At 40.4% G+C, this 24328-nt stretch overlaps 2 protein-coding genes and 1 long non-coding RNA gene across 6 annotated transcripts; 1 reads left to right on the top strand and 2 right to left on the bottom strand.

The window, feature by feature from the left end:
• LOC132699387 (uncharacterized) lies at positions 1-6615 on the top strand. Its single transcript, XR_009618504.1, has 3 exons — positions 1-125; positions 3712-4113; positions 5786-6615. It is a non-coding gene; the product is annotated as an uncharacterized LOC132699387 (long non-coding RNA).
• LOC132699386 (inositol polyphosphate multikinase-like) lies at positions 120-15954 on the bottom strand. Of its 3 annotated transcripts, none has more exons than XM_060666053.1 (5): positions 15717-15954; positions 6625-6951; positions 4535-4833; positions 2852-2987; positions 120-990 (listed from the first exon to the last, which is right to left on the bottom strand). In XM_060666053.1, the coding sequence occupies exons 2-5, from the start codon at positions 6866-6868 to the stop codon at positions 335-337; spliced, it is 1335 nt and encodes a 444-aa protein (XP_060522036.1). In that variant the 5' UTR covers positions 6869-6951; positions 15717-15954; the 3' UTR covers positions 120-334. The 3 variants fall into 3 exon arrangements, with proteins under 3 accessions (XP_060522036.1, XP_060522037.1, XP_060522038.1); XM_060666054.1 differs by lacking the exon at positions 15717-15954 and adding an exon at positions 14020-14324; XM_060666055.1 differs by lacking the exon at positions 15717-15954 and adding an exon at positions 13996-14014.
• Positions 15955-16823: 869 nt separating this feature from the next.
• LOC132700141 (uncharacterized) lies at positions 16824-24285 on the bottom strand. 2 transcript variants are annotated; one of them, XM_060667271.1, is made up of 8 exons: positions 24176-24285; positions 23686-24011; positions 23363-23570; positions 22448-23192; positions 20966-21133; positions 20634-20905; positions 19908-20286; positions 16824-18246 (listed from the first exon to the last, which is right to left on the bottom strand). In XM_060667271.1, exons 2-8 carry the CDS (start codon positions 23828-23830, stop codon positions 18151-18153), a joined length of 2013 nt encoding a protein of 670 aa, XP_060523254.1. In that variant the 5' UTR covers positions 23831-24011; positions 24176-24285; the 3' UTR covers positions 16824-18150. The 2 variants fall into 2 exon arrangements, with proteins under 2 accessions (XP_060523254.1, XP_060523255.1); XM_060667272.1 differs by having other exon boundaries at positions 24078-24202.
• Positions 24286-24328: the final 43 nt, after the last annotated feature.

Raw genomic sequence — 24328 nt, 5'->3', positions numbered from 1 at the left:
TTTTAAATCGTTTGCTGAGCAGAAAGGTCGTATTCTATCGTTAAGATAGATAGGTAGCACCAGCATAACCTCAACGACGTCGTAAATAAATAAATACTGCAAGAACGTCGAAAAAAAAAAGACAGGTAATACGTTTATCCACCTTTATTGTTCCTTTAAATTTATGCTTAAACGACATTCAAATACTGAATATCCATTGTCGATTTGGAGTCTGCATTTTACGATGCGAATTGCGCTTTATCGTCGCGACAAGAGCTAAATATTTGGGAACGCATCGAGCGCACGGCCAAAAACAACTCCCCCTGGTCAAAGTTATTTTTTATTCGACACCTAATTAATCGCTGTCCGCGAGAAACTCTTCGAACAATCCCACCAAGCTCTCGACCCCGTCCAGGTAATTTTTATCGATGTCGCAACAGTCCGCCGGGTGGACGTGCGCGAAGTCTATCATTTTAGCGACCGCCCACACCTCCGATTTATGCTCGCAACACAAATCGTCCAACATCATCGAATACGTCTGCTTCTTGTTCTGCACGTCTTTGTCGTAATTGTTTTGGAACGAGTGGGTGCGTTTCAGCGTGTGAATGGATTTGTGCCACGTGTTGTTGTTGTTTATCGTAGAGGGCGTGGCCACGTCCAAACCGACCAATTTCGTAGACCGCGGCCTCAGATTCGGCCCGTCGGGTGTCAACTGTCCGCTAAACCCGGTCGGTATCCGCTCGCAATCTTTGTTCAGCACCGCCAAACTGAGCGGCCTGTACAAGCTCCGATTTCTGACTAGTTTCGGGGGCGGATTTTGGGCGGGTACGTCGTCGCCCACGCACTCCCTGAGACGCCGCGCGTCGTAAACAAACAAAATGGAGGACGCGTACAGCCGCAGGCGTCTCTGTTTTCGCGCCCAGTGCTGGATACGCCACAGGCAGGCGAGAAATTGCACCAAAAGTTTGCGACAGAAACCGTTGCCGTCCGCGTTCAGAAACGTTTTAATCGCTGCAAAAGAAGACCACAGACGACCAATTAACACAATAATCAATTTGCCGGGAACATTTTAGAATGCGGAATCCGTGGGATATATCGGTGCCTGCGACCGAAATTTGGAAATGGAAGGTCTTGAAAATGTCAATTTAAGTCCCATTGAGTTTAGTTGTACTTTATTCCTAAACCCGTACGTGAAGTTATGGGGCATGTCACAAAGGCATATTGCAGAAACCCAGTCAAAGTTTCTGGAATTGGGAACCCTAATGAACAAATCGAGGAGAAGTCGTAGAATATTAACTACGGAAGGGCTCCAATAGCAAGAAGAAACTCACATCTCACCAAGAGACGAGTGAGTTAAATTTTCAAGTCTACTGTAATACTGTTTACAAATCTTCTGGATTCCTAATTTCGCCTGTTGGCTATTTCAGAGCATAACTAAAACTGGCTCGCATTGTCTCCGATGATTGATGCCCGTATTGGTGAAATGACCTGGGATGCAGTTAAGATTGTCTGCTTTAGGCATCCATAAATTCTCGGATTTTTCGTTGATAGAATTGATAGAATTGTCACATTACCATCTCGCCCAAAAATCATTGATTATTAACTCTCTTGCTTACAGAGTCGTAAATCGAGTCACTAAACCCAAAATTAAAGCACCTTGCATCTGCTCTTCTGTAAAATTTTTTTGCCCATATGCATGCTGTAAACTCCAGGTATCTCAAACGGAATTTTCTCTTTGACGAATCGACAATTTTGAGAGATTTTCAGACAGAGAAATTGCCTTTGAAAGGTTGTGGCGAAGTGTATTTTGTAATGGAACGCTTAATATCGCTAATATAGAAATTACAGAGAAGAGCAGATGTTTTAATTCTGGATTTCCAGGAAATCAGGCTTGACATTGGGTGATTCTCTTGATTACAGAGCCGTAAAACTGTCTCAGCCCGAGTCACTGAGCCCAGAACTAAAATACCTTATATCTGCTCTCCTCCCTAGTAATTTCCAACCTTCCAAAGACTAACAGCAACCCCCCACTTCTCACTGTCGTTCTTCCTTACATTCAAAACATCGTATCAAAAGTTCTCAACATCTTAGATCCAACAAAGACAAAATTCCGGTTATCCCATGCGTATAGATGCGGCAAGGGATACATTGGAGACACCGGACGAAACATAAAATTTGTGAGAATCTGCAACCATGCAATCTTCGCATGGCCCTCCTTTAGCTCTGCTGCGCTTAAACAGTATATAAGCAGGTATAGAGTAGAATGCGAACCAATTTCAGTTAATCCCTGAAGAAGCCGACAGGATGATGGGCGAAACGTCAGCAAGTTCGATTCAACAACAACCGACGCAGGAATAGTATCTAATCATGGGATTCAAAGGCAACTTTTGCTATATGTCTGAGCGTTTCTGTCGAAACTTATTAGAGAACGCTCAGAAATTATTTACCAAAAAAACAATTACTGTTTAAATTGGTGATGGTGGTAATAATGAAGTAATGTTTGGGGATGGAGTTATAGAGTAGGTGAAAAAACTCCTTTAATTGCTATTTGACAACATGTCAAAAAAGTATGTTAGCTTGGTTTTGAAACCTGTAGTCCAGTCGAGTTCTGGCGTTTTTTTTTTATTTATCCGAGTTGTAAAAATCTGCCTGAGAAATGGAAGACGTCGCAGTTTCAGACTGGCCTTCTTGTTCACAGGATCTGAATCCTATGGAGTAGAAAGCGCTCATGGGATAAGACCAAAAGATAGAAAAAGAAGAAATTACTTGAATCCATGTAGAAAAAATATTTGTATAGGTATCTACACCTTTTTGTTAACTGGCTCGACATGACTTTTTTCAAATTGAATTCTATTACTCCAGCATTACGTACCATCTTCGGCAGTGTCCTTGTTCAAAGTTTTGCCAAACTCTTTGCCGTGCTTGACGAGTTGACTGTTGCGCAGCTTGTACACCTGAAAACCGGGAATGCAAAAGCCGAGGTCCCGTTTGCAGTCGTGGTACTTTTTCTGCAAAAATAAAACAGTAGTCAGGATAGCCCCCCCCCCCCCCCCCCGCGCCACCCATGGTCCAAGTCGCCTGAAAACTGGTCACAATAGGTAAAAACCAAATTCCTATTCTGGGAATTCCAATGGAAGGGTCAGGTAGTAGAGGGTCCAGTCCTTAAATATTTGCCTTTTACCATCTTAATTTCAGTTGTAATTTACTGTTTTTCGAGAGTGGTAGTGTTCAGAGGCTATTAGATTGTGGCTTTTTTTTATAAAATAAATAAATTTGAACTCAAGTATTTCATAGTACTTTGGCATTATGGAACCAACTCCATCCGGTATGTAAATTTTATTTTTAGTTATTTAAAATGGGTAACTTAATACGTATTCATTAGGTCCAAACTAACAGAACGACTTATTATCTTTTAAATTTGGTGTAGTTCTGCGGCCACTAGCTGCCACTCCAGCCACAGCTAACAGAAAATTGTTGGTATCGACCGACATTTTTATTTTGAGAAAATTAGTAACTAAATCACAACCTTGTACACAGGTTCAATTTTAAAACTAAAAACAATTAAAATATTGTTAAACACCCTGTATGTAAAAGAATAAAGCGAGAATTAGATTATACTTTAATGATTTTCTCGTCCTAAAATCAAATACAGATTTAACAAAATATGATATAATACATGCAATAGTGATAGCTTGTATAGAAAATTAAACCAGATATGTTTCTTTGTTTCAGGCTCCTCCTCCTGCCAGGAACTAGTTTATACTAGAAAGGACATTTATGGAATGCTGAAAGACGGTCTAAGAGACGGGTTATCTATTAAATTATCTGAAAACGGGGATGACTGGACGTAGTGGAAAAACGATAGATATTTGTGAAGACATGAAGGCATCGTTTTCTACTGTATTTTTCAAAATCAGAGAAAAGTTGCTTGCTGTCAGCAGGACCGACCAAAAATTTGTGCGTAAAGTATTAATACATGGTAGAAAATGCTGAAAAAGCTGATACCATTTTCAGCCGAGGCCCTAGAAATGCTAACATCCAACGGTTCTCAAGATTATCTACTCTGACTCAGATGAAGATAACGACTTTCAAATTGATTCCGAGTTGAGTGAGAGTGATTCAGAGTAATAATTAGTAAGTAGTTCTTAAATTTACCTTAATTAGAAGTACTTAAATGTCTTAGGTTTCCTGGTAACAATCAACATATTTAATATATTGAATGGCATTATCTTATTTTACAATTTTAAGTGAGGTAGCGAGGCAATTAAGGCACAATTTGTAAATATTATTTAAATTTTGTTTCCCAACATAACCCATATAATTAATCCTCCCCCCCCCCCTCCCATTATTTTTATTACTTATTATTACAACGTTACACGGTTCAGTTCGAAAAAATTCAGAAGGCATTTTTTTGTTGACAAACTGCCGCCATCTTGTAAATGTCTTTTTTGAGCATATTAGGGATCAGAGAGGTTTGTCAAACCCCATATATCAATTTTGGTAGTTTAAGAATTTAATTTTTGAGACCACTGTGCGCCCGCCCGCGCTCACTCACCTCTTCGTCGACTATTTTCTGGTAACTGGCTTTGTGGTCCCAAGTGCGTCTGCCGATCTTCACGTCCATCACGCACGGCTCCTTGAAGTCCTTCGTCAAATCGTCGATCACCAAAAAGTCCAGGTCCTTGTTTTTGATCGTTAGCGTTTTGATGCCGTGAAATTTCGGCACCAGCTGCCTCATTTCGACCAGCGAACTATCCGCGGAACGTTCGAGCTGCTCGTACAGGCTGACCTCGTTCTCCGAACACTCCTTTTTGATAAGGGGCTTGAGCACGGTACCGTTCTGCTTGAGCATGCCTGGAACGTAAAGTGTAAAACGTCACGCGCGCCTAAACTAACCAATCGGAGAGCACAGATGAACTTGGCGCGCCGCCTGACGGCTGGCAGACGAACCGCGCGTGTCTTGATTTTCTTAGGTATCAGTTCGAGTGTAACTAGAAAATTAAAAGCGATAATCCTTCTCGTTCACTATTTTTACGATACGCTATTGACGCCCAAGCCTGGTCAACATGTCGTTTTCAATTTGTATCACTTAAGTTTTATGACAGTAAGAGAATGGAAAGTGTAAATTCTGCTAGTCGACGCATAGAGATGGGTGTCCCTCAAGGTTCGGTTTTAGGCAAGTAGGGATACTGCGAGGTTTCTAGGATTGAGTTTGGACGAATGTTGAAACTGCAAGTCTCAGTGACACTCTTATTTCAGCTCTAAATAGTGTAAATTACCTTTTTATAAATCTTCGTGAGATTTTAACTAGGCAACAGTTGCTCAATTTATACTATGCGAGGGTGGTCTCCCGATTACGATTTTTGGTGAGCATCTCTAAAAGCCGATAAAGTATATTAAGGAGTATTGCGCATATTTCCAAGTTTACATCTTGTAGGGGTTTATTTGCCCAGTACAAAATTCTCACACTGACTAGTTTATGGATTTTTTAAAATGTCATTGTCAATCATTCTAAGTTCCCTTCTGTAGGTTGTCGACGGCTTCGGAGTCACCTGATTATTTACGTGTTTGTATTTTTAACAATCTGCCATTGGAGTTAACAGACAAAAAATTAAACCCTTGTCTATTTAAAAAACGGTTAAAAATATTTTGTAGTCCAGACGAATACACATATATAATATACAGGGTGTTCCATTTAAAAGAATATGACGTAGACTGATATGTCCGAAAATTAATAATGCTTTGTTTTATACATCACTTGGGAAATATATTGGCTACTAACCATACATTCTATTGTTTTGTTTAGCTCGCTAAATGATCGAGTCCGAAGACAAATTTTCCATTAATATGTTAGATGCAGTCAACTTTATTAGTAAAGTTTGGAAAGAGGAGCAGCAGCAGAAACAATTCAACACTCCTATCGTCATTACCGAGACAGAATGCGAACAGGACTTGGAAGATGATCAATCAGCCACTAAGCGAGTGGATAAAGCAGTTTCAAATAACAATTACGTTTACAAGTGAGGAGTAGCAAGATTTTATGGTGATAGATCGGGATTTGCCTACAACGGCAAACTTGACAGAGGAAGTCATATTGCAACAAGCAAGAAAGGGTGAGGAAGAGCACCAAGAGGAAGAAGACGATGAAGAAGTTAATCTGGGACCACCACCAACCATTCAACAAGCCCTATATGCAGTTAAGCTGCTAGAGAAATTTGGAACATGCCCCTCTGGAAGAAATAGATGCGTATTGACATACTAAAAAAATTCAAAAGAAAATGTACGATTATTGAAACATTAAATATAGTTCTTATATATTTTAAAAATGTTCCTAAGTGGATGTTAAAATATGTATATAATATAATTAAATATCACAGAACACATATGCGTATTGTTTTTTTTTCAAGTGTCTATAACTCTTCAATTTCGCTATATAGAGTTTCGACTGTACTTTTATTTAGTTCACCTCGCTAATGGTAGCAGGCTATTTTGCTCGGCAGGGTGTTCTATAAGGGGCTGCGGTTTTGGAGTAATAAACGGTAGGCAAAGTTAATGACGAGGTCGGTTGTAAAGCACTATATTTCTGGTCCAAGTATACCGAGCGTGAAGCCGCCTTTAGTAAGTAGCCCGATCGTGTACTCTCACCTACGCCGACGGTTTCGTCGAAAGTGTGGCCCGCCACCTGCGTGGTCAGCAACTCGATGTCGTCGGCGAACTCGTCGGACGTTTCGGCCGCTTCCTCGACCGTCTTCAGGCCGTCCGGCTCGTCGTCGGCTCCCGGCGGGCTACCGTTCAAACGGTACAGTCCCTTGCAGGTAGTATGCGCGCAGACCACACTGCTGTTTTCCGGTCGCGCGACCGGCATCGACTGTATCTCGAACTTGCCCATCGTTGCGCCTCTCGCCGCCGGATTCACGCGGCACGTCACTTTTGACGTGCGCAATTTCGCTTAATCCCGTTATTAAAGTCTCACTGCAACGACATAACATAAATTATTATTCGGAGGCGGATTAAGCGCGCTAAAAACCAATAAATCACCGAAATGGTCGAAAAATAACTTCCCCCCCCCCCCTTAATAACTAATCGATCGATTAGATTAGCGGGCCGTATCTGTCCGAAAAGTGTCGCGTAAATATGCAAAATAAAAATGCCGGAAACGGGTGACAGCCGTAACGACGTAATTTTAATTTTATTATTTATTTTATTTATTTATATATTTATTCCATTCAAATATTTTCTACGCCTGAAATGCAAATTAAAGTTTTATTGCAACATAAAAGTATTTCGTACAGGGTGGTTAAACACTAACGCGTATTTCGCCATAAAAACATTCTCCCAATTCGTTCCTCTAAAAACAATAATAAAATGTGTATTCCTATTCTGTAGAAATAAAAGTTTTATTGTGAAAAAATGTATGCTATACACAAAAAAACGCATATTTCAACCTTCTTATTTGTTACAAAATTGTATGCCTATCCGGTACTACTCTCATCTGTAAAATGCCTAATCACTACGTCAATTTCGTTTCCTACGGATCCGAACCACTTCGGGGACATTTCCGGTTTGAATTTTGACGTTTGTCAATTCGCACGGTCATGTCAGTGAATTTATTCGTGTTGTTTTGCAAAAATGTATCCAAAAACTAATAGAGAAATATGTTATGCAATATATCAGACAATCTAGTGGACTAGTCGGTAAGTGACATTTATAATTTAAGTTTCTCACAGATATTTTACAAATTTACAAATTCTCATGAAGCTCTATCCTTAGGTGATTCTTTTTTTACAATTACAATATTAAAATTTGTATTTATTCCGTCGTTTATATGACATATCCAATAATACATCTCTCCCCGTCTAACGTACACAGTTAAAAAGAGACAACAATAGCAGATCGGAGAGTAAGTTTAACGGCAACTGTGCAATGTGTTGTTGTTATTTAACTGGTGCGAAATTTAGTAATCTGATAATCTGTTATTATTTTTAATTTGTTAAATTGTGAGTTTTTCGTGCCGCTCGTCGAAAAAGTATATTATGCAATAAGTTTGGTAATTAGTATATTATGCGACAAGTGCGGTAAACGGCATTTGACTCACGAGTTTATTTGACATGAGCGGAGCGCAGCGGGAAACATTCCAGAGGTGCTGCAATTTAGCTGTTGCCGTGCAATACTGGGTAAACGCGTCCACGTCTATTTTGTTGACACATTGTTGTCAATATGACGTATAATCGCTTCAAAAATTCTTCATCAAAACCTGCTATCGCAGACGTAACGGAATACTTCCGTGAAAATTTTCTGGCGATATTTTTTCTCCTATTTTTTGTATAATCTCCTGTTTTCTCTGTTTAACGATATTTTTCTCATCATCTTCTCGCATCTGCCACTTCTTTATTGTTATTTTCTAGGATATATGCAGGCAACATTCAAAACACCATATCCAAGCATGAAGCGTTCGTTCTTCTTTTTCTAAGTTATTCATAACCCACACTCGAGAACGACGCGTCTGTCTCTTTGTTTTAATAAACGAAAATTGGCGAGACGATAACCGTTCAATGTTATCGTCGTCGATTCATTTGGCGAAATCGTAATTCCATTTTTAATACGTACATAGTATACGACCGACCAATAACAAAACTTTCGCTATCGCTCTGGCGGACGATTGCACATTTTACGAATCGATCACGAACAAAACTTTGAAGGCGGAAATCTACTCTAGATAATTAAACTTTTTTTGTTTGAATTATTTCTATCTCGTCGAATTTAGAATGGGGAAACATTAGTTTAGAAAAAGTTGAATCACTTTTTTTTTTTTGGCTAATCCGATTTCGACGAACTTCGTTTAGTTTTAAAGAGTATTTATTTATAGGAGCTTCGACTGGCATGTCGATATTACGGTATTAATTCTTTTACGAGTCCGTAGGGGGCGCTTCGTGTCAAAACAGCAGGTTTTATGATTTTCTCCAACATTCTAAATGTATAAATATTTTTAGCACACACTCAGAACATAGTGGAAACGTCATGAGAGTTCCTTTTTTCCCCTTTGAGATATAAATCTATCTATCTATCGATCTAGCGTGCGGGAAACATCACTTCGGATATTGCCGGGATTTTACCGCACGGATTTGGGAGCGATCGGATGTTTTCGGAGATATTTCCCACGCTTTGAATTTTGACGTTTGTCAGATCTGACAGTCATGTCAGGGAATGTCGTGTTGTTTTGCGAAAATGTACCCAAAAACTAACGGTCGTAGTCACTCGTTTATTAAACACTCGCTCCGCTCGTGTCAAATAGACTCGTGAGTCAAATGCCGTTTACCGGCACTTGTTGCACAACATATTATTATTAAACATATGTTTCAACCGTACCATAGTAATAGTACTGGAGACGACAGACGTGACGTGGGACCGTTATATTTTCTACTGGAGTTAAATAAGATTTTGTCCTAAATTATCTTGATAAAACAGGGCGTCTCTCTGGATATCTTGCGGCGTGTAGTCTCGCAGCAATAGTTGTATTTTGCATGCATTCAAAATACACCGCAAGCAAACCGAAAGCGATTTCGTTTTCTAAAAGCATTTTGAACGGAAAAAAAAACTTAGTTTAAGCGGATTTTTTTGTTTTGGTTTCTTCATCGTGCCGTTACCATGCCAACCGCTACTTGGTTATTTTAATCTTTTCTCCAATATTGACAATAACATGTAATATATTAATAAATTATATTGACGATTCATTTTTTAACTATAATTGATTATTGGCGATTATTATGGACAAATTAGGAGAAAATCAAATTTAACTCTAGTAGAAAATATTCGTTTTTCTCTCCCACTCATATTGGCAGCTACTAACACTGTTATACGTTCTTTAGAAAGTTTTCCACCCACACCACTGCAAAATTGCCCGATCCAAATCTTCAAATTTTGGCTTTCTTAGTTTTTTACTAGAACTGCACTTCCAAACGTGGATACAGTCGACGGTGTAAGTCCGTATCGACATCCCACATCACTTTATACATAATACATAATACATAGTTTTGTACGGAGACCTAACGGTACAACAAATTTTGTTCGTAATACAGAGTTTCGCTATAGGGAGTTTTCACTGTATAATGACATTTAACAACGTCAGTTTCCATGACATGGCTAACTTGATTTTTGAAACAATCGTTATGGACATGGAATATTAGAGAAAATGTTAAAATTTGACAAAAAAAAAATTAATTTTTAATTGAAGAATCCGAAGGTTTAGGAACAATGCTCGTACTTTGGTAATTTACACGTCAACGTAGGATTAATATTAACAAAGTTATCCATTTGGTAATTTATAATGGGACACACACAGCACGTACTGCTACGGTGACGTCACTCGACCCAATCAGAACCGTGAGTGTAAGTGGCCCATTGATATTAATTTGACATTTAGTGCATTGAATATCGACAAATTTTATATTAAACTTGATTGATGCTTAAACAATGATCAATTTAGGTTCCCATTTACCAAATAAAAATGGCTTGGATGAAGAATCATTAAATCATAAAAATTACACGAAGTTGGAACATTAAGGATAACGTGTCAGACTGTTTTGAGCTTAAAAAGTAGAATTAATTTAATTAACTAATTGAATTTTAACCGTAATTCTCGTCTTGTCATTATTTTAGACAAATAAAATGTGTTTCTACTCTGCCAAACGTCGCACCTCGGCCAAACAAAACCGTAACTAATAAAATTGAAGGTTACAATTGGTTCCGAAGGAAAAATCCCTGCACCGATTCCAGAATTTGTTGAACACGTTCCACCTGAGTTGAGGTTAAGATTGTTATATACTGATTGATTGATATTCTTACAGACGGATCATATCGTTAGCTTAAAAAAGATTCTACGTCATCTATCAGACTCGGTGAAAAAATCTGTTACCCCCCATGACTCTAAAATTCCTCGTCTACGGACTCCCAAAGATTCACAAACCAGGATTACCCCTTCGACCTCGTCGGGAACAGCTATGGGTTCTCCACTATTTTTGAAGAAGTACGGAGCAATGATTTCACCAACCCATAAAGCGCACCAAACAGTCAGTTTTTCTGGATGTAACGGTGTTTCGACATAAACTTGAGGATTAGCTTCGCTCCAAATGGGGCAGTTTTATTTGTTGACGTAGCCATTCAACCTAAACAAAATTCGCTTATGAAAATCGGGAACAACGGCAATCTCGTTTTGCGCCCATTAGACGAATGTACGCTTTACTTCATGATCGTTTGGCTTCAATTCTTGCACGAGTCGGATTTTCTAAACACGTAAACCAAGATCCTTCCGCAAAATCTTCCATAAAGTGGATGGACACAGATCCAATTCCTGTGCTCGATGGCGGATGGACTCATTCGGGTCTTCCACAATGCTACGCTCTACAGCAGCAATAACTTCTTTTGTACGCACCGTACGACGTCTCTGGGGATGCGAGTTATCAATAAGAGTAAACGTGGTTGCGAAAACGTTCCATGGTTAATCGAATTAACTGCTGTGATGGACGATTTTGTCGACGATAAAATGAACGTAGTGCGCGAAATAAAATTGCACTATTTGCAAGCGTTGTTCAGGCGTGAGTCTAGTCATGATGAATTGCCGAACCAAACTGAGAATAAATCACTTGACAGCTGTTAAATCGGTCGCCATCTTGAACAGTAATGCCAATACATACATCGAAAATAATAACCCTGTATAATTAAGTATGGGTCAGAGGTTTGGAAAATGTCAAAGGCTATGAGAGAAAAGGTAGCTCCTACAGAATTGATGTGTTGGAGAATGTGCTGCAAAATCACGTTAATGGACAAAATTAAAATTACGAAATTTTGAACAGAATGAATGTTGAAAAGAGACTATTAGATACTATCGAAGAAAAACGACTAATGTGTCTTGGATATACGAGTCGAATGAGCGAAGACAGAATACCCAAAAAAAATTATGAGTGGGGGCCACCACAAGGAAGGAAAATAGGCGGACCACGGCAAATCTGTGCTATGCTATGCAAAAGGGAAGTCTCACACCGATCGAGACGCGTGGAGATTGGGATGCGGTAAACGGCTTTTATATTATTATTATGATTAGCGAACACTGATCCGGTCAAGCTCATTCGATCCACCACCAACCTACCTACCGTCACCCTCGACCCTCACCCCCTCCCTTAACCCTCGTTCACTGTCGTAAACCCTCACCCTCTCCCACAACCCTCAGCCATCTCGCACTGTTTCAAAACTTGGAAGGCGACCATTGTACGTCACCGATCCCCGGTCATTAACCTTTTCCCGTCGCTTTGATTCTGACGATCTCTCTCTCGAAAACAGCCGCGTTCGTTGGTTTTAAGGCACGCTACGATTGTGCTCTGTCACCACACGTCACTCGCAGCGCCTCTCTGTGTGATCTTCTACCGAAGCCCAAAATACCCACCGAGTTTCCGCGAAACACGGCATACACAACCGACCCGATTTCATGGGTTTTTCTTATGTTTAATATTTTCGGGTTTTGTGCCTGGCCGCAACCGGACCTCACGACGTTCAAGACAAGACAGCCGCCTTAATTAGTTTTTTTTTTAATTCGCCACTCCATCAAAACGTTACTAACTAATCGATAATTATTACACCTGGGCAATTTCCGTGACGGCGACGAAAGCCGTGTGTGTTAATGGCACTAACAAAGTGATTTGGCAAGAACCAAAGTACAGTGAAAACTCCCAATAGCGAAACTCTGTATTACGAACAAAAATGGTTCTACTATTAGATCTCCATACAAAGCTATGTATTAATCCACTCTGTATAACAACACTTCTATCGTCATCGACTTCTTACCGAGACAGAATGCCTACTTGGAAGATGATCAATCAGCCACTAAGCTAGTTAATAAAGCAGTTTCAAATAACAATTACGTTTACAAGTGAGGAGTAGCAAGATTTTAGGGTGATACATCGGGATTTGCCTACAACGGCAAACTTGGCAGAGGAAGTCATATTACAACAAGCAAGAAAGGGCGAGGAAGAGCACCAAGAGGAAGAAGAAGATGAAGAAGTTGATCTTGGACCACCACGAACCATTCAACAAGCCCTATATGCAGTTAAGCTGCTAGAGAATTTTTTTCACGTATCATAGGCAAGATGCCCCTCTCGAAGAAATGGTGAAAATACAACCCAAAGTACGAGATGCGTATTGACATACTAAAAAAATTCAAATGAAAATGACCGATTATTTGAAACATTAAATATAGTTCTTATATATTTATATAAAATGTTCCTAAGTAGATGTTAAAATATGTATATAATATAATATAATTATATATATATTTTTATAATGAAAAAAAAAAGCAGTACCTTCAATTTCGTTACATAGAGTTTCGACTGTACTTAGAAAGGCACTTTTGAGTACTGGATAATAATCGTTACTTTGGTATCAAGTACGTAATAATTTAAAACACTCATTACTATGTAATTTATTGCGACAATGAGATACGATCGCGTTCGATCGACTTTCTTAGCAATCGTTCAGGGGTAGTTTTGTTGGCATATAATGTTCAACGTTATTTGAAGATATATTTTTATCTTGAAAAATCGGCTAGAAATGATTAATATTTCATAGTCAATAACAATGTCTTGCAATTTATGAAAAAATTGTTATGCAAACGAAATAGTTCATTACAGAGCAAAAACTCAGGCTGCTACCAAATCAACCTACTCTAGGCTTCAAAAAGAGTCAAGAAAAGTGACTGTCCTGTAACGACTTTGTGAAAAAATATCTTTTATATGAATTACTTACTAAACAAACAAATAAAAGATAATTTGAGTTTTATTGTTAACGAGAAAATTACTGCTGCCGACAACAATAAATTTATCAATTTGATGCTTGTATTTTATTTTTAACTTCTTTAAAAACAGTACTGTAGTGTTTTGAGGCATTACTTATATGCTTCATTCATCGTTATTCGTTATATTCATCACAACGTCTCATTCCCTAAAACATCAAAAATATTTAAATACCCACCTTTAGCCAAAATGAAACACAAACCTGATATTCCAAGCAACTGCCAAAAATAAGGCACGATAAATAAACACCTTCATAAATACAAAATTAACGGACACAAAGCAATAACCACAAAAATCTGGTCCATCGAAATTACGCGCAACATCCATGCGTTGAAAGCCAACTAGCGTTATCATTCTGTGATTAAGTTTAGTTGGGCCCGCCGCCTATCGAAAGGTAGACGAGTTACAACGACCGTTGCAAAATCTGGACTTTTAACAACATATTCAACTTGTCTCTTGAAATATGACACGAAAAAAATGCGATAAGTAGGTCAAACCGAAATAACTTGACTCGTCCGCGCCCGCGAGACATACGCAAATTATTATTATTCGTATCGATTCGAATAAATTTCGCAACTCAAAATAACTCCGGTTGCGACGGGAATTAAATGGCAACCCGGGCCTTTGTTGCGCGCAAGGCCGTAGACAAACAACGCGTGGATTTCGTTATTACGTCTGTCTAGATCCGGGTACATACGCGCTAGCAAATAAAAAAAAAATGCAACGCGAACTGGGTTTTCCCACATTTGACATTACGCTTGTTGTTTTTTTCGCAAGGGTCGTTAGGAAAATAAAACGTCGTTAAACCATTATACCCAAACGAGCTGGCGGAATATTTTCCCAAGGCCGTTGCCGGCCGTTAAAGTAGATTTTTTACCGGTGAACCTTTTTTGAAAAAAAAAAAGTTAATTTGAAAATAATAGTTCTGTGCGGTGTGTAAAACACAATTCGCAAGTTGTTATCGGATATAATGCAAGTAATTAAGCATCTATTATGCATGCATCGGCAACAAGAAAAACTGGCAGCCGCCACTCGGATAAAAAAGAAGAAGACGAAAGGCTCAACGCGGTCGAGATGGAGGGTAATTATTTTACAAAAATAACCTAATTGTTTCTCAGTTCTGTTACAAAGGAAAAGTGAGTACTATAATTAGAACGATCCCGACGATATTAACGTTCAACTTCGTTGCAAATGGCGTACTAGTTACGATAGTAAATCTAATAATATCATTGTCGGTGGGTGTGACCCAAAATACACTAATGGTTTCGTGGACAACGGCTGGGTAACGATAATTTTTGTCTACGCGGTAACCGATGCGAACGAATAATGACGTAGCGTCCAAAGTGACGTCCGCAAATATTTATTCCGCAATATCCCCCTAATCTCGCAGAGTATTTCCGCACTTTGATAACATTTAAAGGGCAATTGTTATATTCAACGCGCTCTATTCTACCGCCTCGAACTCGTATCTGTTTGAACGGGCATAGCAAATATTGTCGAACTTAACGATAATTCGCGGGTCTGTAATTATTGTTTACTTACATTATGGTAATAAGTAACTAAACAAACGATTTTGTCATTTGGAACTGATAAATCGCACCAACTGTTCGAGCCCGTAACATACCTGCGCGATAAAAAAAATGAAATAGATGTTTTCCAACTTTCGATCTTTCTTCCGAAGCGTTTTTAAACATACACACTTTCACCAGCGATGGGTTTTTTGCGAGCCTATAAAAACCAGCCACGGTGCACTTTTGTTGAATTAAAAATAATTTTGTAGTCGAAAACGCCGTCCCGCTTCGTTAAAAGGACGAATTTTTTCCACAACCCCCGTTTTCTTTTCCTAATTTAAATAATGGCGCACCAAAGAACACTCAAAACTTTCAATGGGCAACTGACCTGTCACGGGCAGACTGATTGCGTCCTACTCCACTTCGAAAGAAAAGTGCACTTTTCTCAGCCTCGACTCGGCAAGCTGAAAACTGAAACTCCCACCAAAACTGTTCATTTTCTACTCAAATGCAGGATGTCTTTGTGCACGTTGTCCAACACCAAAATTCACATCCACGCGCTTCCGCGTCAAACACAGCACAACCTCACAATTACAGACGTAGCAGTCAACTAAACGGATCGAGCACGTCAACAAAAATAACAAAACCACAGATTAGCGACGAAACGACGGATTGTTGGCCCGGGACTTGTGTCGATGCGAAATTGCCAAATTGAGCTGAACCTCCCTGACGAAATCGATGAGTGCATCAGACGATCGGATTTTTTTGTCATTTGAGCGGTGCTGGTTCGTTTTTTCATAGAAAATTAAAAGGCCTTACACTACCGTCAAACCAAAACACTGTGAAAAACGGCATTTAACAATAATTGTATTAGATTTGGCGACAGTGCAGCGCCGGAAAATTTCAACCAATTTACGATCTGTGGTAAAAAAAAATCGATACTTATTGTCAAAACTTATAGTAAAACAACGAAGAATGTTTATTTTATTGGCTTTTTTTTTTAATTGGTAGTTTTTGTGTCACATACGGACGTAATCAACCACTAAAAAAAAACTTTATTTGCTGGAGAACTAATGTCTGTGTCCACAATGTTAATAATCAGTGGTTCTTAATTAGCAAGTAGTTGGGGTTTTTATCCACTAACGGAATTTTACTTATAAACCATTAGTTAAGTGGCGAAGTTTGGGCGTTTATTAAGATAATGATTCCATTATTAGCTGGAAAAGTGAGGTTGAGTTGTGGCGGTTTGCTTCAAAAAAGTAGAAAAAAACAGAATTGCGATTTATTTAAATGGACATAATGATGGGCTTCTCGGGGCCACAATGGGAAAGACCAGGTAACTTCGAAGAAGTAAAAATTGAAATAGGCTTTCCCAAAAATTTGTCACCTGACAAAAGTAGCTAAAAATACTTAGGTGAAAAACATAATGCTTAAATTAATAGGAAATGTCAAGGGACACATTTAAATAAACGAAATAAAACGCAGACGTGGCTTTGGAGGGGTTATATTTTAAAATATATGTATATTTACAGGGATTACTATTATTTAACACAGTCTAATCACAAAAAAAAGTAATGGTAAAAGGATTTTTTTGTGTTTTCGTGATTATTTGCTTTTTATAGGACAGTCCAAACATCACATATATATATAACAATATTTGAACGGTTTTTATATCGTTTTTCCAGATTAAAAAGAAAATATTTTTATATTCCTATATAAAAGTTACCCGAAAGTTATTTAGAAATATTGGATAAAAATATTAAGACGAAGCCCCAATATGGGATAAATTCTGTAAAACCGGCGATGAAGGCCGCGCAAACAACAAAACGTGGGGTGGGATGGGCGTTCCCGCCTAATATCAAAAACGTCAGTCCTAAAAGGGTCGGCCGCGGTACAATAATTTTTCGTTTGTCCGTCTATGGCAACGGGGGAGGAAATTTTCAAGCGTAGGAACCAAGTCACTGGGACACTCGACACGAGTGCGTATTTTATACATAATTTTTAAATCGTGTGTGTCCGCGGATGAAATAGTTCACGGATGGGAACGAAAGAGTCTATTCGCTTCGCCACGAAAATACTCAAGAGTATTATTATATTTTAAAGTTTTTTTTATTAATTATTAATATTAACAGAAAAAAAATACGCCACTGACTAGTTTTCGGCACACCTTTAAAAATCATATTTTTTATAATGTGGTTTCGTGGTCAAAAGAATAGATTTGTTTTCCCTTTCGCTCTCCTCACGCGCGCACCATGCAAAGAAAATTCGTTTTATTGCCGCGCACGCGATTTCACCCAAACGGGGAAAAAATCTCGATCTGAGGACCTGTCGCGACATCTGGCTGCAGAACGACTAATGCGCGGCATGGGAAAGGGGTCGAGTAGACCCTGGAAGCGGGTACCTGGGAGAGGGGAGCCGATTCCTGCGGGACGCCTGATAAACGGTAAGAGGGGCGGTCCCGAAGCCCTCCCTCTCCGCAACCGCCGCGGAAAACTCTGCTCGGAGGTTATGTGCCGTCCCGAAAAAGAAAAAAAAAACAAAATGCGGCCCCTACAAAAAAAATAAATAAATACCTAAACGAACAGGGACCCTTGTGACCTGGGAGAGATCACAAAGGAAATAAAAAATTAACGAGCGTGCACATAACCTCACTACCGCGCTGTGGAAAGGAACCCAGCGAAACGGCACATGTATAATATATATTTTTTACACGTTATCGACAATACAGCAAAAATGATGAAAAGGAAAAAACTCTTTTTTTTCTATACACAGGCACTCCGTTAATTTTTTTTTCGCTAAGCTCTGCCGCCGCCCCGCACCGGTTAGATCCGCTTCACCTTCTCTGCTGCGACGAGCGGGTTCTGGTGCTCCAGCAGCCGTCTGCCCTCCGTCTTGTAGTCGTACGTGCACCTGTGTACCTACACGCCAAAGATTAAGGTTATAGCCGAGCGCTGGGGGCACCGCAGCACGGCTACGGGGGTACACTTGTACCCCACATAAAACATGCATGTCCTTATGTTGTCTACGAATCATCATGACGATTCGGTTGCGGGAGAAAAAAATACGAAGTACAAGCCTGGCATAATACTTCATTATAATAAAACAAAAGGTGCTGTAGGCACTACCGATAAAATGGTAAAATAATATTCAGCTCGTCGAATTAGAATTAGCCGAAGGCGTCACTAAATGCATTTATTTTATGGAGTGAAAAATTTCCAGACGAAAAATCAAAAAGCAAAGACAACAGAAGAAAATTTCTTTCGGACTTGGCGAGAGTCATTGATTAGGGAAAAAGAAGATTTAAAACAGAACCAAGAATTCCTAACAGTGTCGAATCATATGGAATTGGAAAAGCACCATGAACGATGTTATTTGTGCAATAGAAAAAAAGATCGCAAGTCCAGACAACAATGTTGCGACTGCAAAAAATTGACATGCACCGACCATAGTGTAAAACAGATAATTTGCAGATTATATATATGGAAAAACGTAAGAATTAATATGAGTAGAGGAATTCGTCTAACTTTTTTTTACATTTGTGAGAATTGTTTATTTTGTTCAACTTTTTCAATAAATATAATATGCACTATACATATTTTATATCACAAAGCATTCAAATTAGAATGGGGTACAATTATACCCCACATGGTGTTCTGCGTAACTTTTTGACCACGGTACGAGGAAGGTTAAAGAAATATCAAACCCAGCTCCGCATCCAACTTACTTTCGAATTCTCTTAAATATTTCGGTAGATGTCACTTTTGAAGCTGTAATTTTTTGACATTTGACAAGCAGAAACTACGTCATTATTAAAAACGGAACACGCTTCAACAATGCATTGAAATTATGAAAATTCACGATAAAAATGGTGAAAATTCGTAAAACTACTTTTGGGTCCGCAATACGAAAAATAGTGATGTGGCTCAAGAGCAACCGCGAATACTACTGCTGTGTGTTGAAGAAAACCCAGGTTTGTCCATTCCTCGTCATTACAAAAACAAAAATAGTCAGAATTTTTGTACCCACTTTAACATCAGGGACATTAAAGCAAAATTAAACTTTTGACTATTCCGTGGTTGTTTTTTTGGAAAACAATTAAAAAATCAAAACGTAAAAAATCCAATAAGATGGGTACCCTTACTTTAATATGGGGTACTTTAAACCAAGGAAGATGCGCTTAGTTACGTCACCTATCCCCCTCGCAAGAGGTTTTGATGCCGTTTTTTGGCATTTAATTTTTGATTTAAAATTCGACGTAACCTATATAAAGCAACAAAAAAAAAAAAGTCAAAAGTCAATGGAGAAAAATAGTTATTCAATGGGGCATATAAAAACTTAAACTTTTGTCCCGACTTTAGGAGCAGAGCACAGTAAACTAAAGAGGAAGGTTACACGAATTAGAGTGTGGTTAGTTAGTGACGTCACTGTCCTCCTTAAACAAATTTACATAACGTTTTGTAAAATTTTAAAAATACCACCGCAAATTGTAAATTGATTTTTTTGAAAATATGGATATTATCTAGTTTTGTAAAGGAAATCCGACTGGTAAATTTAAAGCAAGAAAATGGTGAACACTCACCTCGGAGTACCGGTGCTGGGAGCAAAACATCCGGCCGCACCGGCAGCTGTAGATGTTGGTGATGTTGAGGCGGCGGTTGCACTCGCCGCAACGCGACCTTTTCTTCGCAACGGGCGGTAACAGAGGGGGCGGCGGAGGCGGCGGCGGCAGCGGTTCGACCCCGCCTGTCCGCTCGTCCGATCGGTCGGCGGAACAACCCAGGTTGTAGTAGCCATAGAGGTCGTCGGCAAGTTCGTTGTCGGGCCCGAAGATGGCTTCGGCTTCGCCACCGCACTCGTTCTTCAGCCGTTGAATGCTAGCGCAGTCGCCGAGAAGGCCCGGACCGTAGTCGGTCGCCGAATCTTTGGCGCCCGACGCTGACGTCTCCTCTGCTTCTTTCCTGTAAGAGTGCCGCGTGGAAAAAACAAATCAAATTTTTTATTTTTTATTAGTAGTGTTAAGGTTCCTGAGTTGCTGAGCCGGCTGAGCTTTGATGTCCCTTCAAAGACTATAAGGGAATCAGCTCTATTTTCCCTAGTATCTCCAAGAACCATTTTTTTTATTAAAGGGGTTCTCTATCAGTTGATTTAATGACTTCTGTAATGATATTGACGTTTTTTGTCTTGGTCGCTCACAGTTTACTTATATTATAATAGATTGTATGTTTCACTATTACTTTGCAGGAGTGAATATAGTTGACTACTTATTATAGTTAGAGAAGGAGGGTGTGCTTAACGGCTGACTCACCTGTTTCTCCTGCTGTAGAGTGGCGAGCGGGGCTCGCGAGCAAAAAAAAGGTCGCAGTAGTCGGGCTCCTTGGGAGCGTACTGGGGCGGTATCGCGCTAGGTGTCGACATAAACTGCGGCATGTAAAAATTGGCGCCCGAATAAACCCCGAACTCGGTCGTCGACGCTTTTCCCCCGTAGTTGCCGATCTCCGGTTTGATCTTCGACGTCGACGCGTTTTCCAGACCTTCGTAGTTGTACTCGAGGCCCTGGCGCCGCTTCAGCACGCCCACCTGCAACGAACCACGCCCCCGTGTCGGAATGGCGCGTGAAAAATTCGTCGCCCCGCCTACCTTGCAGGTGGCGCTGTGCTTCAGCCGTTCGGTGGCGGGCTCGTGGATCTCCCACAGGTCTTGGCCGTGCTCTTCGAGTTCGATGCCGTCGGGTGAGCTTTTCGGCCGTTCCGCCCCCTCAGAGAGCACGAGACGCGTCAGGTGGACCCGGTTCCGCGCGGCGGATACCTGAAAACAGACCCGCCCTCGGTCTTCACGAGCCCCCGTTTCTATTACAGTTCGCCCGACGATATACTGTTTTTACACCTTTTAATGGTTTTGACTTCGGAATGGGTTGAAAAACGGAAGGAACCATTCTTTTCGGCGCGTGTACCACAAGCCAGAGCAGTATTTAAGATCTGTGCCGTGCGGACTGTTGGATTTTAAGACTAGGGAAATTATTCTTTGATTAAACTGTTCATATTGGTGTGCTTTTTATTAATCTTCCTAAAACAGTTTCTACTTATTGAATTTTGTTAGTCACTTGCGATGGACCAAAGACTCGGACACCTTTGCCAGTTGCTGCCAAAATTATAATTTTAAATGTGTTTCTGTTTCCGAAATCGACAGCTGGGGAAACTGGAGCCATAAAATTAACGTTCGAAATGACTAAAACATACCACAGGACGCGACATAGTTGTGAATGGCGTCCTAGAAAGATCGCGGGGTTCCAAAAAGTCTACTTGAAACGCTCCATTAGGGTTGTGGAGTTGACCGGTTAAATTTTTTGTGTCAATTGACGAAAAAAAAAAATTAAAAATACAATGAAATTTATATTTACTTATATTGTGCGTTATGTCGTTCTGAGAACTAAATGGAGTGGATATTTTTATTGGGATTCCCCGAATCGCTAAGTATCTTATTCGAGTATTCCTTGAAGATGGCTATAGGTAAAATGGACATCACAAACGCATAATAATTTATGATAAAATACATGTTATTATTAAATAGTGATAAATAACACTGTGCAATTATTATTTAAAACATTTTGATCCAATTTGACTAGTCAATTGTCGGTCAATTACAAAGAGTTGCGTAGCGTTTTGAACATTGCCAAGAGACCTTGCGCGCGTTCATACGAAGAATTGGTTTTTATAACAAAACCATAAATATGAGACAAATATTGATGGAATTAAGAATAATTTACGAGTGGAAGACAAGATGTTTGAGAGAAATCCAACAAACAAGAAGTCATTCAAAATGCTTCGCTTGAAGGTTGGCCACGGAACGCGGATTCAAAGTTGTCCGTCTTCCACCATATCACTGTAATTTTAATCCGATAGAACTAGCATGGAGATAGCTAAAACCCAACACAATTAGAAGTGAAGTAGAAAAAATATCTGCTTCTAATTGGAAAAAATGTCAGCAAAGAAGAAAATGTTTACAGAAGTCGACTAGTATATCGTTCGGCGAACTTTACATGGCGTTTCGCCTTAAAACGGTCCCAGATCTGTCGGTTTAATGCGACTTCCCGACCACGCCCGCCTCGCGCCCACGACTCACCGACAAACTCTCGCCGAACACATTTTGGTTGTCATCGTCGTCGATGAAGTGGAGCTGCTCCGCAAGTTTGGCCCCGACCTCCTCGACGGCGGGGCTCCGAGCGGCGGCCGCAACAACGCCCGCGTCCGAGTTTTCTAACCTCAAATTAGGACGGTCGTCGCGTGCCGACCGCTCAAACAGTCTCGAGTCTCTCTTGTTGTGCATCCACGCGTAATTCTGTTTAGTACGGGAGTACGCCCCCTTACGTTCGCTGTATAGCGACTTCGGCTTGAGTTTGGTACGGTGCTTGTCCTTGAGCGCGATCTCTTCGCTCTCCGATTGGTTGCCCTCGTCCGTGAAACTCCTCTCGTACACCGTGAGGTCGACGGCGTCCAAAAGGCCGCCCGTAATGTCTTCGAGGAATTTAAAGGGCAAATCGGAGGCGGACGAAGAGCTGCCGCAGTCCACTGCGGCGCCGCCGCCACCGGCCCGATTACGCCGACGCGCGGTGGCGTCCGCCATTTTCTTGCGCAGGCCAGCGATCTTCGCGCACATCTCCGTGTCTTCGACGACATTTTTGAAAGAGGACGAAGAGGAGGCGGCCGAATCTTTCGGCAAGTGTTTCGTGGGCGGGGATATCGGGGAATTGTTCTCGCTATAGGGCGAGTAGGAGCCGTCTTCGTTCTCGATGACGCGCAAAAGGTTGATTATTTCGCCCTCCTTGAAGACGAGCACCGACACCTTCGATCCGGGACCGATTTCCTCCCTGCGGCGAGGGGAAACACCGCCCAAAGAAAAAGCAACAAAAAAACAAAATAATTTAAGAAAAATGGCATTTCATTCAAAAAACAAGTGAAAAATAATTTATATCAGATTAACGCTTCGAACTTTAGAAAAACGTGTTTGCCAAAAACAGAACAATAAACTATCTCTAACCTCGCGTTTTCCAACAGATCCTTTAACTCTTTCATCATCAGATGGAGTTCGCAGGTGACGGAAAGCCTCCTGGTCGATATCGGTCCTCCCCTCATCGCCGAAACCAAAGTAAGAGTAGAGCCGTTCTTTATGCCCAAATCGCAAAGGCGGTGCGCGTCTTTCAATTCCTCGGACTTAAATATTAAGTTTTGCTGATAAATCGGGATACCTGAAAAACGCGTTGTTGCACAATAACGGGCCTTTTATGGCGACTGTTCTTAACAGATCCATCACACGTTAATGAAACTTTACAACGGGTAGGAGTGGTATTAGCGTAAGCCTACCTTCCACCCTGAAAATTTTCTTTTTGATATCGCCGATGGTGTCACTGCCAGAGACTTTGATATCAAATGAGGTTCCCATGAGGGTCTTGATCTGGATCTCCATGTTGGGCTGCTCGGGACAGTCCGGAAACCCATCATCAGACATTTTCGGATTTGTTGTTCAGGGGGTATTGACAGCTGACACGCAATCCTCCTCGAAATTCGGTAACAGTCAAAACACTACCAAGGAAACAGGTGCCAACATTTTTTTGCACCCGCCCACCGCGATGGACAATGCATAAATCGACAAGGGTATTTTCGACCTGCACTATGCCTGCGATTATCGCCTAGAAAGTTAACAAAATCGCGCGTTAGTATGTCTCTGATATTGGCCAAATCGGGGTGGAGATTACTTCGACGTTGCAGCCGCGTTCGTGTCGGACGGCTACGTGTTTTACGAACCGACTCTATTTTTAGAACAAGCGAATTATTTTTAAACTGTCTCACTTACCGCACCGTTACAGACGCGAACAGGATATTGTTGAACCAACTAAACAACAATGCTTTCCGTTTCAAGGAGACTTGACATGACTACTTGGCCGAATGAGTCTTCCGCAGTGAGTACCAACCGCATAAAAAGTTACTAAATTTGAACTTGCAATTC

Source organism: Cylas formicarius, unplaced genomic scaffold (assembly GCF_029955315.1).
Source record: "Cylas formicarius isolate icCylForm1 unplaced genomic scaffold, icCylForm1.1 PGA_scaffold_3__17_contigs__length_32017465, whole genome shotgun sequence".
Classification (NCBI taxonomy): Eukaryota; Metazoa; Arthropoda; class Insecta; order Coleoptera; family Brentidae; genus Cylas; species Cylas formicarius.
Note: the sequence above shows the minus strand (reverse complement) of the source record. Positions and strands in the feature narration are given on the sequence as shown.

Coding starts and splice junctions, on each gene's coding strand:
- LOC132699386 (XM_060666053.1), bottom strand. CDS start 6,868: ATGGGCAAGTTCGAGATACAGTCGATGCCGGTCGCGCGACCGGAAAAC. Junction 2,988..4,534: donor AGAAAATAGTCGACGAAGAG/GTGAGTGAGCGC, acceptor TTATTTTTGCAG/AAAAAGTACCACGACTGCAA. Junction 991..2,851: donor CAAGGACACTGCCGAAGATG/GTACGTAATGCT, acceptor CTTCTTTTGCAG/CGATTAAAACGTTTCTGAAC.
- LOC132700141 (XM_060667271.1), bottom strand. CDS start 23,830: ATGTCTGATGATGGGTTTCCGGACTGTCCCGAGCAGCCCAACATGGAG. Junction 23,571..23,685: donor GAAAATTTTCAGGGTGGAAG/GTAGGCTTACGC, acceptor CGCGTTTTTCAG/GTATCCCGATTTATCAGCAA. Junction 20,906..20,965: donor AGCACAGCGCCACCTGCAAG/GTAGGCGGGGCG, acceptor GGTTCGTTGCAG/GTGGGCGTGCTGAAGCGGCG.